The sequence below is a fragment of the Chiroxiphia lanceolata genome, chromosome 8 (genome assembly GCF_009829145.1).
Source record: "Chiroxiphia lanceolata isolate bChiLan1 chromosome 8, bChiLan1.pri, whole genome shotgun sequence".
Taxonomy (NCBI): Eukaryota; Metazoa; Chordata; class Aves; order Passeriformes; family Pipridae; genus Chiroxiphia; species Chiroxiphia lanceolata.
The window spans coordinates 2,561,383-2,579,962 of record NC_045644.1 but is presented as its reverse complement, the minus strand read 5'-3'; the positions used below and the strand labels follow the sequence as shown (position 1 = coordinate 2,579,962).

Here is an 18,580-nt window from a genome sequence, read left to right as displayed (position 1 = left end):
AACCAGTGTGGTCTCACACAGCCAGTTTTCCACTGGCATGTGTTTTGAATACAACAGGGCATACTATCAAATCAGCATTTTATAAATACTTCATAAATTTTAAAAATATTTGAATGCTGCCTAAACCAGTGGTCAGTTCAGTCAATGGAATCCATTAGAATAGTTGGCAAAACTCCCTTTTACTTCCTAGAAGGCAATGGGAGATGTCTATTTAAGAGTGAAGTTATCTTCATTTTACACTTCCTGAATAGAAAAATACCAAAATTAAATATCTCAGACTTCACACAGATGAAACTCCCCCAGAACTCCCCATCCAGTTAATTTAGTTGAGGACTGCAGGCTGAGCTGCCTGCACCTCCAAAAGCACAACTGTACTAACAGCTGCACCTACTGAGGATAGCAATGACAGTAAAACGGGAGGAAAACAAAGAGAAAGAAAGAATTCAGATGCAAAGGGAGAAGGGCAGGAGAGACAAATAACTCGATTAATTTTGTGCATTTCATTTATGTGTAAATCACCTCCAGCTATTTTTCCCTTTGTTTTGTGATCCTGAGATGCTGCACACCCGAATCAATTTTGAAGGTCAAAAATAGGGAAATAAAGAGCTGCATAATCACTGTTTTGACAAGTTTCCTTTTAACTCCAGACTCTTGTTTTCAGCTGCTCACGACACAAAGCCTTAGCGCTCAAAACCCACTTGACTGATCTGAAAAGCAGTTCTACGTTCCCCACCTCATCCAGCAAGACTGTTAAAATATTTAATACTGTATTTGTTACACAGACAAAAAAAGACCAAGTCGGTAGTTACTAAGGAGTGAACATTCTCTTTGGAGTTATTGAAATCGCCAATTTTTGATGGCAAGAACAAAGTATGAAGCAAATCCAAAAGTATGTCTGGGCCAACTTAAGAGATCTTGTTGACCTATGCATAGGACATAAAGAATGTTTTTGAAGTAGCTTTGCTGACTCCAGCTGCTGCAACGTACTTCCCATATAAGAATAGAGTTTAGATTTATAAGTGATGTGAGTCAATGCAGCAGAACTCTCCATTCTCCAAAAACATGGGTGTCATTGCTTGCTTGTGCTCTTTCCTCAGGGCACACCCAGCCCCGAGAGCCTGGAACACCCAAAGGCCTGTTAACAAGCTGAGCCTTTTGCCAAAGCAACAAATCAGGGAACGATGCAACGTGTTCTCTGTACCTCACAGATGCACATCTGGGAATGACTTCACCATCTCCACTTCAAAAAGCTCCCTCGGTACTTTTTTCAAGAGACAATGGCAGTCTGCATGTACCAGACAGCTGAATTACAGGAAGTCATCAAAAAATCAATGCCACCTCTAAAAATCCCTAAAATTTTGCCATCATTTTCCAATTTTGTTCCGTGCTCTGCTCAATATCTGCCACAGGCCATGATGCAAACAGGGGCATTTCAGGGACATAAGGACTCCCTGCCTACACTCTCCAGAAAAGAAAGATGTGTGGGTTACATTACAGATGTGTGGGTATCCAATGCAAAAGGAGAAAAAGAACCCAACTCAAGTCCTGGTCTTCCCTTCCAAGTAGAACTCCAACAGCAAAATGAAGCAGTTGGATGCCCAATAGTAAGCAGGAAGAATGACATTTTGATGCCCAGATGTTTCGATCAAGAACAGAGGTTTTCAGTTACAGATTCAGTAGAGAGAGTTAAAAACATCAAAACTAAAAGGAGTTTTTTTAACTCCTTTTCAGTGCAGACATGGTTGCCAAAATCCAACCCTTCCCTGCTTCTGCAAATAGCACAGAAATACTTCCACAAGAAAGTGGGGCTAATGCTTCAGCCACAACCTCCTTTCCAAAATAATTGTCCTTTTTACTGAAGATTTGAAGGGAAGTCATTGGTGCTGTACTATTGCCTTCAGGGCTCTCCTTATTAGTTGACCAGTGTTCTACTCCAAAAGGAGGTGGGGGCAAGAATTGCTGCAGGCAGTGCTTGGATCTACTGTTCATCTCAAGACCACCCTCCTCCCACTGCATAGCCACAAAGGGAAGAAATTCCTCTGTTTCCTCTACAGGAGGAAATCCTAACAAGGATTTAAGAGTCAGATCACACAGCTTTGCCCCCTCATGCACAGTTCAGTGTGGTTTCAACATAAGGGATCATGAAAGAGATGAAGCTGTACAGGAGCAGTGGAGGGGGAAGAAAACAATGCTGAAGTAATTCAGAACCTTCTTCTGGACCCCTTTCAGAACCATTTCCTTCTCCTAAATATAACATACTTCTAACTGATATATATATATATATATATATATATTGAAAGCTGGGTAGGATTCTTTATCCCTGGAGTTATTTCCATCAGGTCTATATCCCTGCAGTCAGCTCTTAGAAACGTGCACCTTATTTTGCACGTCTATAGTGGTTTATCCTCTGTAAGGATGACAGGGCAATAAACACTGCAAACCACTCAGCAGCTTACACAGCATATGGAGCACACCTTGTCATTTAATGATACAAAACCAGCTTTAATCTCAGAGGAAAACTGGACTGGGCAGTGTATTGGACCTCATAAAGACAGACTAGCCAGCTCAACTAATGCCTTCTGCTTTTCTTTTGTGTTATCAATGCATATTCCTCTAAGAAACGAGCCTGATCAAAAGCAGAGGCTCCTCTGTACCTCTGAGAGTCCCCAGTGCTTCAGCCTTTTGGACAGTCACAGTGCAAAAGCAGCAGCTGCCTGTTGATACCAACACTCATGCTGGAAAAACAGGTGATAATGAATTCCTGAAGCATATGCAAGTATGAAGCAAGTACTCCATGAATTGTCAGCAGCTGTTTCAAGAACCCTGCCCTGCTCACCACAGGTATTTATTTAAAGTACGGTACCCGCCCTGATATGGAACACATGCAAAGACATATATATATATATATATATATATATGCATATATATATATATATATATATATATATATGCATGCACTGCCCATGGTCCCTTATGGCTCCTGAGCCAGGCCATGCCAGCAATTTGTTTGGGAATTTCAAAGCTACCCACTGTGAACCTTCCCATCCTATAAAGGGAAACAAACAGAAAGGAAAGGAGCTAGAGAGGAATAACAGGGTCTAATTTCCTTGTCCTTTTATAGACAGATCCTTAAAGAGAAAGCCCAGGTTTCCAACACTTCCAATATTCTTCTAATGTACGTTCTGCTCACACAATTAGATCCTAGTCAGCCTCCATCCCTGACTCACATACAGCAGGAAGAATTCCCCCACATTCTCACAACAACAGAAATGCTTCAGGTATTTTCACTTCCAATATGCTTTTATCAACTTGACCTTGAAGGAATGTGGCACTGAAATATTTTCCCTCCTTATTCAGTTTTTGGTTTCACTTAGAAAGATTCCATCTCTGCAGACCATTCATTGATATTGTCTGATATAGTTCAGCTTTTCACTGTACCCTTCTCTCTGCTGTTATCCCAGCAGTTACAGCTATTGGTGCCTCCTCCAGTATGGGAAGGAGAAGGACAGTGTCCAAGGAAGTTGCTGAGGTTACAGAGGAAGCAGTGACATGACTACATCAAGGCAATAGATGGAAGGAAAGCACCTATTCTAAGATCATAATTATTTTGAATTAACTGCACATCAAACTAAGAATTCAGACAGCGAAGCAGAAGCTCGTTAAAAACAAAACAAAAAAAAGGAATCTTAACTTTATTAAAGCAGTTACTGCTAGGTTTGGAAAATAAATAAACATAAAATGAAAAACAACTCTGAAGCTCCACAAGTCCCAGCTCAGAAGAACTCACATCTGAAACAACTCCATGCCATTAGAAACACTGAATAACACAGTGATCAAAGGCACTGTCAGTGCAATTATATTGTATGGGAGGATAAGAGGGAGGCCCAGACAACTAACAGAGTGAGTAATTGGGTTACTCCGTAGCCTTGTTTTCAAACACTGCACTCCATGTGAATGCTGCAGGTCTCATTTAACTGGGTCACCAAAACTTTGGCAAAACTCTACTAACTTAAGGCTAGGAAGTGCTATTTGTATGCCTATCTTTAGGCTACAGGGTGTGAACACTGGAAGTGTAAGCAAATCCACACAGGTAAGGGCAGGAATCTGGACCAGGAGACGGAACAGGTAAGAACCGTGCTCCTCAGCTTTTAGGACCTCTCTGTCCTTACAAATTATTTTTTCCACATAGTCTGCATTTAGAAGCAACATATATTTAAGAGACATTTAAGAACACAGTATGTGCCCTCCCAAACCGCCCAGACAACGAGTATCTGCCCTGAAAATTGTACCTCTGCCCACCCCGGGGCCCTGACAACCATTTCACATAGTAATTCAAAGTAAATACCTTTCAGGAGGTAATCCTGCCACGGCCATGTTTTGAAGTTCACTGAGGTCAAGGCTCTTAGGCTCAGTTAATGCAGGCGGTGAGAGCTTTCCTTTGGCATCCTGAAGGGATCTTTCATGTTCTGAATTCATCTTGCTCGGCCAATTTTCAGCAACAGTGAGATCTGCACGTGCAGAAGGCTCACCCTGCTCTATCACAGGGAGGGCTGGAGGGTGATTTTTGTACAAGTCTGCCTCCTGCTCTCCAGTGCTCGTGTTTATGGCTATGTTGTCTTCCCCAGTGACTAACATCCTTGCAGTACCTGTTTCAGGGACGTCTCCAGTTTTTTCGTTACCTGCCTTTGCCGTGCTTATCCCTGTGTCACTGTTCTCTTTAACATCTCCCTCAGTCATACCGCTAGATTCTACTTTAGAGTCAGTTTGCACGCAATCATCCTGGCTTACTTCATTTTTTAAGTAATCTATTAACCCATGCACGGTCACTTTCTTTTCCTGCTGTGCATCTTGTGAATTTTCAGATGTTTCCAAGCATTTCCTATTTACTGCATCGTCCTGTACCACCTGCATGTCATCCCGAGACTCAATGTCACCCATGAAGTTGCCGTGAGCGTGTGTCTCCCCATTTCCCTCGGGTGGCACATTAAAACTGTCTGACAATTTTCCATGGCTGTAAGATCCTCCCGGGACAAGGGCTGAAGCGGCCATGTCAGAGATGCTCTTGGCAGCGTCTGGATCACCGTGCTCACTTCCCTCCTGTTCATTTGGCTTGGGATCCTGGCACCTCTCAGAAGCGAGGCTCACATCCTCCTCAGATGAAACTGGCTCTGCACCACGCCCTGTAATTAAGTTATTTCCCTCTGTGGCAGCAGCATCTTCTCTGTCCCTCTGCCGCGCGTCGCCCGCAGGGATAACAGCTCCGGCGGGTCGCTGCTGACTGTCGGAATACGCAGGGAAGTTCTCAGCTGCTGCCCCATCAAATGAAGCTGGTCCTTGCTTCTTTATCTCTAAGCTTATTAGCGGTTCAGGATCAACGCCACCAGCGCACACGCCTTCCTCTCTTTCCATCCCACTGCTCTCAGTGGGCTTGTCTGGCTTCTGCAGATTTCCCAGAGCACGTTCAGCAGGTGTAGCTCCATCCAAGCCAGGGACCACTTCTAAACAGCTACTGGGCTGCCTGTTTCCCTCAGTGTCCTGGAGACTTGCTGGTGGCAGCTCTGCCACGGTGTTTTCTTGCTGCAGAGATTTGCCCTCGGCAGCTCTGCGGGAAGTCTCAGTAGCTAAAGATAACTCTTGCCCCTCTGCTTCTGAGGTGCCCTCGGGAGCTCCTTTGCCCGCCCTGTTTGGTTCTGAAAAGTTCTCAGCACCACAGAGTTCTGCTGTATCCTTGGCCACTGGACTCTGCTTGGAGCCTGCATGGTTTTCAGGCAAAAGCTGGGGTAATTCAGCACTCAGTGTGCTGTGGACAGTTTTTTTAAATATCTGGCTGATGTGCTCCCTAAAGTCTGGGATGCTGGAGCCAATATCCAGAGAGCTGCAAGTCAGAGCCTCATGCTCCCTTCCAGAGTTCTCTGCAGACTGCTTGGAAATACTGATGTCTGGCCTGGTTACGTTATTATTCTCTTTTGAAAGCTCTTCCACTTTTTCTGTGTTCCCAGGTTTCTTTAAGATCTCACCGTGCTTGTCATCTACGCAGATATTGGTTGCAATTTCCTCATTACAGCCTTCTTGTGATGATGAAAGGCTCAGTAGCTTCCCTTCTGGAGTAGGGAGAGCTAACAGAGACTCTGCTGAACTGTCACTTTGCTGCTCTTTGAAGTTTAGCTCACTTTTTGTTTTTTTGGATTTAATTGCAGAGATCTCTTTCTTCAGCTTCTCAGAGTTGAACTGTGATAAGTTTCCAGCTCCCTGCCCTACATTTAAAGTCTCTGGCAGGGCAAAACTTCTGTCTCCATCACCCTGAAAACTTTGGTCTGGACAGTCTTTTTCACCCACACACATACCTGCCACAAGACCCACATGTGCTGACACCTGAGGACCTGCAGGAACCTGCAAATCAGTGTTACCTTCTAAGGTGTTTTGACATGCTACAACTTCCAGTTCACTATTTAGTGATTCCCCCCCAGTACCCTTGTCTGTGGTGTTTCCAGGTTGCTGGCTGGGATGGCTGAATACAGAGGTCTGAGTAGAGAGGGCTGTAAAATCTGCTTGACAATAACCAGGCTGCTCTGTTGTCTTTTGAATGCAGCTGGATTTATACAATTTATCAGTGGGAATTACTTCCCCGTGTGCCCATGATGGTGAAGGAGATCCTTGTGCCCCTGGACTTTTGTCAGGCTTCATATTGCTTGTTTCTGGCACAGCAACACTGTCCTCACAACTTATCTCTGTGTTTCCATCTTTCTGGATGATTTCCCCATCAGCGGTCAGAATATTTTTCGAGTTTTTTGCCATTAATGGCATTTTCCTTTGAGTTTCTGGATGAGATATTTGAGGATCATTTTTCTCAGAATTATCAGAAGTATGTGCTATTTCTGTATCACTTGGCAAAGCCTGTGATATGTTAGTGGCACTTGTTGAATCCTGTGTCCCTGGAAGAGTGTTTATAGCAGCAGCACAGCTTTCACCAGTATTATCCCCCATCCTGCACACGCTGCCTGGCTGTTCGTTCTTGTCAGATTCTTTACAAAATGCATTGCTCTGACGTGCTGCTTCATGCTGTCTAGCCGAGATCAAAGAATTATTACCCTGCTCGGGCTTGTTGGAGTTTTGCTTACTGCAGCAGTTTTCTTCTGCCTGGAGATCGGTTTTGTTTTGCTCGTTGCAATCTTGCAAATCAAGCGTGGTCACACCAGAAGAGTTTTGCTGGTGCTCACCCCTGCACACATCCTCAGCACTGCTGTTATCCTGCTCCTGTCCTTTTGCCCTGTCTGAGTCACACTGGGGCAGTGCTGGACCCAGCACAGGAGATCCTTTATTAAGGTTGTTTGAAACGTTCAGAGGCATTTGTGGTGTGTCGCTGTCATTATTTACGCCCAACGGCCGTTCGGGTTGTAGGGCCCTTTCTTTGTGTTCCCGATCGTCTGCCCCTGTGACAGCTGTCAGACTGCTCTGGTGCTCCTGTTGTTCAAGCTGTGTATTTGAACTCCGGCCAGTGACACCAGCCACAAACACCAACTGCCCCGTTTGCTCTGCCTGGGGAGGAGCAGTTGGAACACCTGCATTTTCCTGCAGCTCCCCGATCCTGCGCTCCGGGGCCTCTGAAGAGCGGCATGTGTCACTCTCAGAGGAGCAGTTGTTTGCAGTGATGTGGCTGCCACCCCCTTCCTCCACGTGCACTTGCTGAGCAGTAAGTCCTGAAGTACCAACTGCAGCTTCAGGGGGTTCTGAGCCAGCACTCTGCACATTTCTGTGACTTTCTGTAGCCACTTGCTCCAGCTGAGCTTGCACTGGCACACCCAGTTTGTGTTCACTTCCCACTGCCAAGTCTTTGTCCTCCATGAAACTTTGCACTGCAGTTTGGTGCTTCTCCTCCTGTTGTTTTCCATCCCCAGCACTGCTTGGTGCAGCTGCAGATTCCTGCTCTGGATCTCTGCGAGGCACTTCAGTGGTGTGACTGTTCTGTCCTTTGGTTTCCAGAGCCCGTGGGGCCTCCTCGGTTTGCACAGCCACGAGATCCACAGCCTCTGCCAACTCGTCCAAGCCCTGCAGATCAAGTTTTAATTTGGGCATTTTTGCACTTTCTCCTGACTTGCTAGAGCTCTCAGGCTTTTCTTGACTCTCAGCTTTGCATTCACATTCCAACACAGTTTCTCTAGCAAAAGCCTTTTCCCAGGATTTGTCCTGCTTACTCTGCTCAATATTATTGTTCCCAGGGTGGAGAAGCAGTGAACTGTGTGCACCATCTAAACAAACCTTTTCAGTCCTGTTACAGCCTGGCTGGCCTGAAGTTTTGCCTTCTGGCTCAGTGTTAAAGCAACCAGAACTCCGTGGGCATTCCTCCCTTGCAAACTGTGGTGAGGCCACGAGCTTGTTCTCCAGGTCATCTGGGGCAACTGTTTTCTCTTTACTCATTTGTTGTTCAGGTTTACAACCAAGAGACTGTGGACTGCCTTCAGGTGTTTTCAAGTTACTGTCTAAATTCAGAGGCTTTCCCTCACCTTCTTCCCCTCGGTCACCTGTTGAAGGGTTTTCACAAAGGCTGAATTCTTCAGGATTGTGTTCCAAGTGGGTATTTACTGTGCCCTGGTAATGGCTACTAACAGAGCTCAATAGTTGTCTTCCTGCCTCACTTGAGCCCTCAGGTAATTCACTCGTTTCTGACATTTGTGTATCCTCTGTTCTGATTCCATTTTTTTCTCCTGTTACATCCGACTCAACTTCTTTTTGACACAGCTCTGTGGATCTGCTTAAAGAAGTACTTAATGCATAGTCTTCCAGTAATAACCTTTTATCTACCAGTGAATTTTCCTTGGTGGGACTGATAATGCTTTCTGTTTCAGAAAGTGTGGTGCTTTCTCTAGACACATCATCAGCTTTTATAATTTCATTGCTACTGGCTTCATCTTTTGGGCTTTCAGTTGTGACAGCTGATTTTTCTTCTTCCTCTTGCTTAAATGATAAAGGCACACTGAAATGCTCAGCACTAACAAGCTCATCCTCCTTTTGAAGCTCTCTTTGAAAAATGGATTTGTTTTTTTCAGAGGCTGTTTTCACTGTTTCTCTCCTCAGTGGATCTTGAGAGTCATTCCCAGGCACATATTCCCTCGAAGGCTCTTCAGGCTTTGGTACCAGGAAGAGATTTGGAGGGTTAGAAGGCAACTCTGACATTAAAGTACAAGCTTCTGATTGCTTCCTTTTGCTTACAGATAGAGCTGGATTTGCCTCATTCCCTATAGCTGTTGTTCCAGCCCCCATCTGTAGATTAGAGACTTCGCTGATCTCAGTGAAGCCCTGAGCATTCACAATTGCTCCAAATTTTTCACCGTCTGAGCCTCCTGTTGCTGGATAATTTAGGATTAAGGTTTCCTTTTTCATTAGCAGACCCTCTCCACCATCTGTGTCCTGTCTACCTTGCTGCATTAGTGCCTGCAGCTGACCTACTTCCAAAACTCCTCGCTCCTGCTCGGCCTCCTGAGCAGTAAAATAATCTCCCGCTGCTTTACCCCGGGGAAACGTGCTGACATGTGGCTCCCTCATGCCACCCAGCTGTTCACTCTGATGGAGAGATCCTGATTCACTCAAACTCATTTGTGTGACTCCTTGCATTTCTGTGATTGCAGCAGCAGGGCTGGGCTCCAGGCTTGGCATTCTGGGCTCATTCTTGCCGGTTTTGGTGTAAGAGGCAGCAACATTATCACATTTTGGCCCTCTGTCCACAGACCTGGCATTTGCTAATCCCTCTTCTTTATCACTCACTGGAGCTGGTGATGGCAGTGCTCTGTTGTAATCTGAGGTGGGGAACTTGTCAGTGCTGCTTGTGAGATCTGCTGTGACGTGTTCTTTGTCCCAGTCTGCAGGAGGCACTAAGACAGGCAGGCTTGTATCTCTTGTTTCAGTAGAGTGCTTTAAGAAATTAGAGTCTGTTTGTCCTCCTTGCCCTTGCAAGATAGTGTTCTGTCCTGTCACCTCTGAAGACACCATGCTTGAGTTTGGGTTGGACAGCTCTTCAGCACTGTAGCTACTGATGCCTTCATTACCGATGCTGCCAACAATGGAAATGTTTATTTGTTTCATGTCAATAAAGAAGCAAAGAATATGAAGCAAGTGAAGCAAAGAATAAAACCAGCTTGTGCCACTGATGTTTCAAAGCCATGCACTACATGCACTGTGAAGCTGCTAATCTGCTTTCAGGAGTTAAACCATCGGACACAGTGATTTAAGTGCTCATTACTCTGGAAAGTATTTCCCCGGTCTTACCTGAGAGCCACCATGCATTTTAACCACTCAAAAATCTTAGATGAGCGTGGGGAGGGGAGACACACATCCAACACACTAAGGGAGCAACATGGGAAAACTGGGGGGAAAAAAAAAAAAACAGGGAAAACCCCCAGTATCTCAAAGAAAGGTTTTTTGTTTCTGCTTCTACGAGCCTGCTCTGCACAGAGCTAAAGGCTGAGCAACCACAGTAACTGCTGTTATCTGGCTGTGCTCGAGCGTGTGGCAGAAGATTAAGAAGGGCCCATCTGCTGAATGTTTTCTCCAGCTGATCAGCACGGGTGATTCTCACCAAAAAGGTCAAAGGTCTGCCAAATGCAGGATGCTGCCTTACGATGATACACACCCTGTGAGGTCATTTAATTGCAGGGTTTGATTTCAGTGCATGTAAGCTGCAACCCTTGGTGTGATCTCTCTCTCTCTCTCCCCACCCATCACAGATAAGATAGAAAAAATGGAATCAGAGGTGACTAACTGCGAGAAGAAGTTATTTTAAACAGTTTTCATGTGCACTGTGTGAACCTCAGGCTTTCACACTGTTTGCTGGTGATGAAATAGTTTAACCTTGTTCTCTCCCTCACCTTCCATGCCTGGGCATATTTTCACCACCTTAGGGAATATGGAGTGTAATATCAATTCAAAACTGAGTGTGGAATTGTACCTAGGAGCAAGGGGCAATGTTTACTTAACATGAAATAATAAATCCCATCCAGAGCAAGATACACAGATAACACATTGCCAAAGGCTGGGCAGTCAATGTGATGACAGTGAGCTCTAGTTCCAGAGCTGCACAGGGAGATTGGAGCTATAAAAGATGCTTAAAACACCTTCTGTAAAGCCAACTGTAGATTGGATTATAACTAATCTCCAGAAATCTGAGAAGCCTCTCTCCCCTCCTCTGTAAACTCTGCCCAGGTTTTACAGACGAAATACCTGATGGAGAAGTGAGTCAGTGACCAGCTCTTGTGTCCCTGCAGTTTAGGTCTGTGTTTGTACAACCATGGCCCCTTGGGCTGTGCTACCCTGCACAAAATGCACTTTCAGGTGGGGCTAAACCCACTCCTTATGCTGAATTCTGCCCAACAGGAAAGAGCTGCACCTAAAGCCAAACACGAGTCCGTCTTAGGTCCTAAAATCCTTCTTCAGAGTCATTGCAGTGGAAAGTTAACTAGTCTTTAAAGAGCCATTGAAATTTGCCTATATTAAGGCTAAGCCTCGGATCTGAGGTAAAATATCTATAACATACAATTCATATACAGCTTCAACAAGTTTCAGCAATGCTTGGAATCAGTTTGAACATTTAATTTATAACACCAATATGTTTTATTTAAACTTTGAGAAAATGGTTTTGCACACAGGAATTTTTCCACCCCTTAGCACACTGAAAACACCTGTCCATATAAAACTTACTGACACTGGGAATAACAGAGATGGCAGTGCAAGATGTGGTATCTGCTGGATCACTGACAATGTGGGGCATGACAGGGCATGAACAAACAGCAGGGAGATGCCAGGAAGGAATGCACTTCATTATTGACATTAATTCTGCACTAAGGGAAGCTTAATTAGAAAAGAGAGAGAGAAACCATGACACTGAGTTGGGGAAGGGGTGGAAAAGTGGGAGTCAATTGCCATTCCAGCTTTCTGCTCATGTTGCAGGTTTATCTTCTTACTGATTAAATTGCTCATTAGCAGTTTTGTGCCCAGGGTTCCTCAACCTGGAAGCATGCTCCTGTCAGAGATATGGTGATCAGGAGGATAACAAAAACAGGTGGAGGTTGAGGGGGGAAGCCCTCTAACCTCTGTGAAACTGAGCTTTGGAAAAAGTAGAAAACATCATCTACAGTTACAATGTCTCCTTATCATTTATCTTTAATCTCTGATTCTTTACTTATCTTTCATCCCATCTGTCAACAGTGTTGGAAAATGCTGGTAATGTTCACCATACAGACCCTCCATCATCGTATATTTGCATTTTACAGATTTCATCTGACTGAAATTTCTCTAAGACTTTTGCACACAACATCTTTGTTACATTAGACTTCTGTTTGCAGCTATTAAATATGAAACAGTTCCAAACATGTCTGAAGTGGTTAAATTGTCTTGACTACAATTTCCAAGCCCATGAACTATCTACTGCCACGCTGGTGGCACCTTTGTCAGGAGCCAGAGTCATAAACCTGTGACTAAGCAGGTTCAAGGGAGATCCAGTGTTATGAATCAATCCAAACAATTTTTCTGGCATTCAATAATGCTGAAAGCTTGTTCATTTTACTCAAGAGCAGATGAAGGAATTGGGACAAGTTTGTAATTAATGTATGCTGAACAGAATCAAAATGTGCTGGCACATGCTGTGACAGCAAGTTAAAGTACCACTTTCAGAGTGGAGCAGTACAGATCCATCATCTGTGCTACTGCAGCTTCCTTCAGTGTTTTATGCAGGACAGAACACAGAATTGGAAATCTGAGTTTTTCAATCATAATAGGATATGCCCAAGACTGACCTGTTTGGATTTCTCTATTTATGTTTCTCCTTCTGATGTAACTAACAAGGAAAACCACCCAGGGAACGGATCCTACATCTTCCTTTTCATTTTTTACAATCTTGCTTTTCTGTCTGCAAGACATGCTGGGGTTAGACAAACATCTGTTGGGAATGACTTAAGCACAGCTGATCCTGCTTTAGGGCAGAAGGATGGACTAGATGACCTCTTAAGGTCACACCTAGTCCCATTATCTTCCACTCTTTTTAAAGGGAATAGCACTACAGGGAAATTACACCACATGCTGAAGATAATTCCCCCGAGTAAAACCCAATCTACATTAAATCAATAATTACCTGCAGGGAACATGTATTTTCAGGCAGCCCATTTAATACAATCAACATAAAGCTATGACCCTAAAAGTTTGGATTTTTAAATACAGGAAAATCAAATGTGTTTGCTTTTGTGGGGACTTGATCTCTTCTGTTTGTAATCTGACCTAGCTCAATATAAGGGAAAAATTCATTCATATTTAAAGCAAAACATGCAAATGACAAAGAATGGAAGAACATTTGAGTTCCTCATAGTTCATGTAGAGTTTAGGGCAGAAGGAGTAATTTTGCTAGGAGTAATTGCTGCATGTGATTGATGATATATTAAAAAAAAAAAAGAAAATGCAGTCATGCAAAGATGTAGGTGCATCAGTAACTTAAAATATGTGTGTCCCACTGCACTCAAGAGTTACCAAAGGGAACTTTTCCCTTATCTCCAAAGTTAAGCAATTTGCAAACAGTTAAGAATTTGCAAATCCAAGGCCCTAACATACTGACCATATGAATGCTATACATCAAGTTACAACATCAAATAACAACAAATAAAATCTTCACATGCCTAAAACATTTTGCATAAATAATTACTGAGGAATTGCTTGTTTGGAAGCACATTGAAAATTTACAGATTAATTTTTAATGCCTGTAGTTAACCTCTCTCCACCATCAGAAGATACTGTGGCAAGTCTGAATTATCCTGGAACAATTTATAGGAGTCCTGCTTGGTTACTGAGATGTTTATTAGGAGAGCACTGCCTGGTCTGTGTTGAGGGTATGAAGCTATAAAAGATGCTAAGAAATAAATGACTCATGCTGCATATCCCATAAATGCTTCCAGAGCCATACCCAATCCACCAGCCATTAACACTTCAAGTCACAACTTCCATTACTCTGCTTTCTCATCCACAGCAAAGGCAAAGGGCCAGAAGATAAAACCAGCAGCAGCAAGACAAAAGCTCTCTGTCATTTAGCATTTACTGTCTGAGGGGGAGCCTGTGTGGAGGGATGGGAGTTAGAGATGCCCAAACAGGTTAAGCGTACTTGATAAACAACAGCAAGTGAAGATAACACAACAGAAAATTGTGGATAATTTAAAATTTCCATTTCTTATTCCTCTGCTGTCCTTCTAAAACATGCAGTAGCTGTTGAAAGGACAGGCAGCCTTCCCAACCTAGTCATGCTTGTGAGGGAAAAACACTGACTGCTGAAGCCTCTGAATCCCAGAGGTCACATACAGTTGCCATCCACACTGATGTAACTCAGAGCCTGAGTGATTATATTCCCAGGAGCATGAGCCTGAAATCTGAGGATGAATTTAGAAAGCACTTGAGGGAACAAATGCACAGCCAGCTCCTCAGCCACGGCACACATAAAGCTGCCTCTCAAATGTTTCTGTTCTCTCTCCCCTGACAATGTGAGAGATCAGCGTCTACTTTTTGAGTTTACACATTTGGACACAGAGTACTGGAGGACTTCAGTTAACTTAGGGAATCCTGCATTTTAATCTGTCCCTAAGAGGTACTGAAAGTTAATTGGGAAGATGGAATTCATTTCCACATTCCCTTTCAAAAAGAAAAAAAAAGAAAAAAAAGAAAAGAGTCACAGTTTTAGAGGCAGAGCAAGTCACTATTTGAACTTCTGAGTGTAAACAAACACATGAGAAATCCATCATGGCTAAAGGGCTGTTAACAGCAGCCAGCCTCCCCCACCCTCCCTGTGCCTCTAAGCTTTCAGGAAAAAGTGAAGCAGGAATAATGATCCATATGATCCTCCTGGGAACCCTCCTCCCCTTCTCCCCCACCCCCAATCACTTTTCACCTCCTCGTTCCACACACGGAATAAAACCCCTGCAATATTTTAAGTATGACCAAAGCAAATTGCTCCAGCATTAAAGAAGTGAGCTGTACTACTGCTGCAGCAAGCAAGAGCTTCAGTTCCAGTTCCAGGACCGGCTCCTGGTCTCCATGTGAGATATCCAGAGAGCCAGCAGGAAGCATGGCACCGAAGGGACTGTCCTACAGGATGTGTGGCAGCTCCAGCTCGTCACTCCACACGGCTCAGGGTGTCCCACAGGATCTGTGTGCAGCACTCTGGCCAAGGTCATCCACAAAGACTGCTCACTCCCCTGAGCTACTCCTGGCTGTGCATCTTTTAAACTGCTGCATCTGCTTCTTCCTAAACCTGCTGGAAAAATTGCCTCTGGGGTTGAGTTGTCCAGCTCAGGATTCCCCAGGTGAGAGTTGTGCACCAGGAGAAAGGCACATTACACCTCACACAGGCACCAGTACAAAGCCTGAGGCTTGCTAACTATCCCAGCTCTTCAGCCTTTTTATTCCACATGGAAAGTTCACAGATTAATTACTGATGGTCTTACTTTTCAACATACAGGACTAGTGAGAAATAGGTAAAAAAAAAAAAAAATTAGACTTAGACTACTCTAAAGTCAGAGTCACAGACATTTTGAATTCCAAAAGGCAAGAGTTTAAAAGCAACTGAAACAACTTCAGAGAATTTGTGGAGGGCAGAAGAAAGCCACCCAGAAGACTGGAAAAAAGCAAACGTGGTAATTTTCCACCCAGGGATGCTCCATCCAAGAACGGAAGGTCACACGCTCTGAAGACTCCAAGAGTTCACTTCAAGGGTGGAAAAGATGCGCTCAAAGCAACACAGGAGAGCGAGTTAAAAATAAACAGCCTGGAATGTGGGACTTCAAAGATTTTCCGTTTATTGTCTTCATTTCTGTTTTGGCAGGATATAACTTAAAGAGTCACCCAAAGCAGGCATGTGCCAGCAGTTGCAGGAGTGAGGCTAAATAACAAGTAACTGCCTGAGCTCCCGCCCATCTAATAAATTTCCCAAAACAAGAATCTCGTGAATCCCTCCGAGCTGACTCATCCGTGCAACATTCATCTCACACGAGTCATAATTTTGCCTGCTGCAGCGTAAAGCTGTCTCAGCCAGCTGGAATATAAGTCCAAAGTGTTCTGGGCACTCACATTTTGAAAAGGAACCCCTGAAGAACTGCTGTTCTGCCGTTTTTGAGCGATACATTTTTTTTTAAATGCTAATTAGTTACGGAAGAGTATAAAGTTACTATGCTAATGTTACAAAAAAAAAAAAAAAAAGGCAAGACTGCACTTGCTGCAGCCAAACCACAAATACTCCAACCCCAAGATAAGAGTCTGCAGTGTATCAGGTGGATGCTGGTACAAATGCTCTCAGCTGGAGGGTGTGTGGGTGGTGCAGGTCTAGGTACACAGTCTCCTACCTGTCATTGTGCAGTTCCACAAACAACTCCAATTTGCAGGAATGTTAGTCATGATAGCCCTACTGTAGAAGTCAGCAGTTGGTAATACTCATAATTCCCTCTTATTTTCCCTCTCCCAATATATAACCTGCATACTGATAAGAGCAGCAGAAAATGACTATTTTTTTTGCACCATATTGTAAACAGCTTACAAGAAATTTGTTTTCTTCAGTGGGACAGTGTGGTTACCATTAGAGACACAAACAATATAGTGATTATGCACAATACCATGGAGAGAAACTACAGGCTAGAGGATACATGTAGTATTTGTTAATTGACATAACAAACAAACAAAATATACCTCTAAAAAGTCTCACCCTGTCCAATTTTACATCATCACCCCAAAACTGATTTTTTTTCTTTTACTAGTGAGAATGACATCTATGGCTTCCCTCCTTTGACATGAAAATGGACAGACACTCTCAAAGACAGGAGAATTTCATCCAAGAAAAAGCTGTTCCATGTATAGACCTGGTAGGCAGCAGAGTGAGGCATCTCTAGGAAAGAAGCACAACCTCTCATCCCTTTAAACTTCATGCCTAAATACCTTTATCATTGTGAATTGACTTTAGCAGCCTTAGTCTTGGTCAGGCTCTATTATTTTCAGTAGATAATTCAGTAGATAGTGGCAGTCAGAAGAAATAGAATTAATAGTAAATAACTTCCTATGCATGCACTGAAGTACAACAACCTACTGAAGTGTAAGAGCCCCATAGCACAGCCAAACTGTCCCTTCCAGAAAATAAGCTGCTCTTTCTTGGAAAGTCTTTTTTTAGATTACTCATGTGTCTGATCTTCCCTGAAATGTGGTCACTGATGATCTTATTTAATACCTGAATTTGGATTTAAACTGCCACAAACTGTTGCATAATATCAATAATTTTTAAATATAATAGAATAGACTAGACTAGACTAGAATACTGCAAGGGACTTACCATGATCCAACTGCCTGACCACTTCAGACTGCCCAAACGTTGAAGCAAATTATTAAAGTTGTTGTGCAAATGCCCTTTAAGCACTGGCAGGTTTGGGGTGTTAACCACCTCTCTAGGAAGCCTGTTCCAGTGTTTGACCACCCTCTCCATAAAGAAATGCTTAATCTTCATAATTTCTTACAAAAAAGGGGAGAAGAAGAGTTTATTGCCTGGGCTAGCACTAACAGCATCTGAAACATTTGTACCGGACTCCTGTTTGTTCCTGTTTTTTATTTCTCAAGTTGACATCTTGCAAAGAAATGGCAATCAGAAATGGTAGCCAGGGTTGGTGGAAACACACTCTACTTTAAAGGATGTGGCAAATCTTTCTGTAGTGAATTCTCCAATCTTAAAGAAAATTAGTGAGAACACTTCAAAAGGTGCCCACAGCCCAAAAATCCTACACATTTCTCAGCAAGTTCCTGCTACTCCTAAATTGTATTTAGCATTCTGTGCAATGGCCTTGTCCCTTCCAACCCAGGACATTGTATGGTTCTGTGATTCCCTTTTATTCCAGGTAACATTGCTGATTTGCAAAGTACTCAGCTCTGTTTTGAAATCATTCTGGTATTACATAAATTCTTCATTGCAGCTGCTGAAAACAAAAGTAGCATGGGAAATATTCAAGTAAAAAGTATTAATGCTTCAGACAAAATGTTCCTGTTGGGATATTAAATAAAACCCAGATTATGTTATCTTCTGCCATCCTTTAATAGCACTGAAGAATATCTTAACTCTGCAAGTGGTCCTATTTATTTCATAAGGTGAATTTTAAGACACTTAGAACAGTGCAATGCTAATAAATATTAGCTAGGCTGGTACTTTTTAGCAGGATTATTATACAGGGCTGAGCACAGCATTTTGCAATTGTTTACAATTACATCTTATTTTACAGTCATATACAACCACAAAAGACTCTCCAATGTTTCTCTGTCTCAGATGAGAGTTTATTAGTACAAGCAAAAAGCACAGAAAGTTTAGGTCAAGGGTTACTACAACAGATGGAGCCTTGTTTTTAGTTATGCAGTAAGGCAAGAAAATCAGTTTGGTAAACAACAGTCTGGTGGTGTCAGGTTATTTTTGAGGGCATCATCATCATCATCACCATCCATCAGGGTGACAGACTTTGAAAATCAGCTACACAGGAACAGAAACTAAAAAATGCACAGCCCCCAGCTACCAACAGCGTCAGGGCTTCAATTCTACTCA

At 43.3% G+C, this 18,580-nt stretch overlaps 1 protein-coding gene across 4 annotated transcripts in view; it reads right to left on the bottom strand.

Annotated features, from left to right (window-relative positions):
- The window catches only part of TACC2 (transforming acidic coiled-coil containing protein 2), a 125,993-nt gene that overhangs the window by 90,374 nt on the left and 17,039 nt on the right, over nucleotides 1-18,580 (bottom strand). Inside the window, exon 6 of one of the 4 annotated variants that reach the window (XM_032695072.1) lies at nucleotides 4,346-10,045. In XM_032695072.1, the coding sequence (XP_032550963.1) occupies nucleotides 4,346-10,045 (5,700 nt within the window). Of the gene's footprint in view, nucleotides 1-4,345; nucleotides 10,046-18,580 lie in introns of those variants that run through there. The other 3 variants (XM_032695073.1, XM_032695074.1, XM_032695075.1) reach the window with 3 other exon arrangements.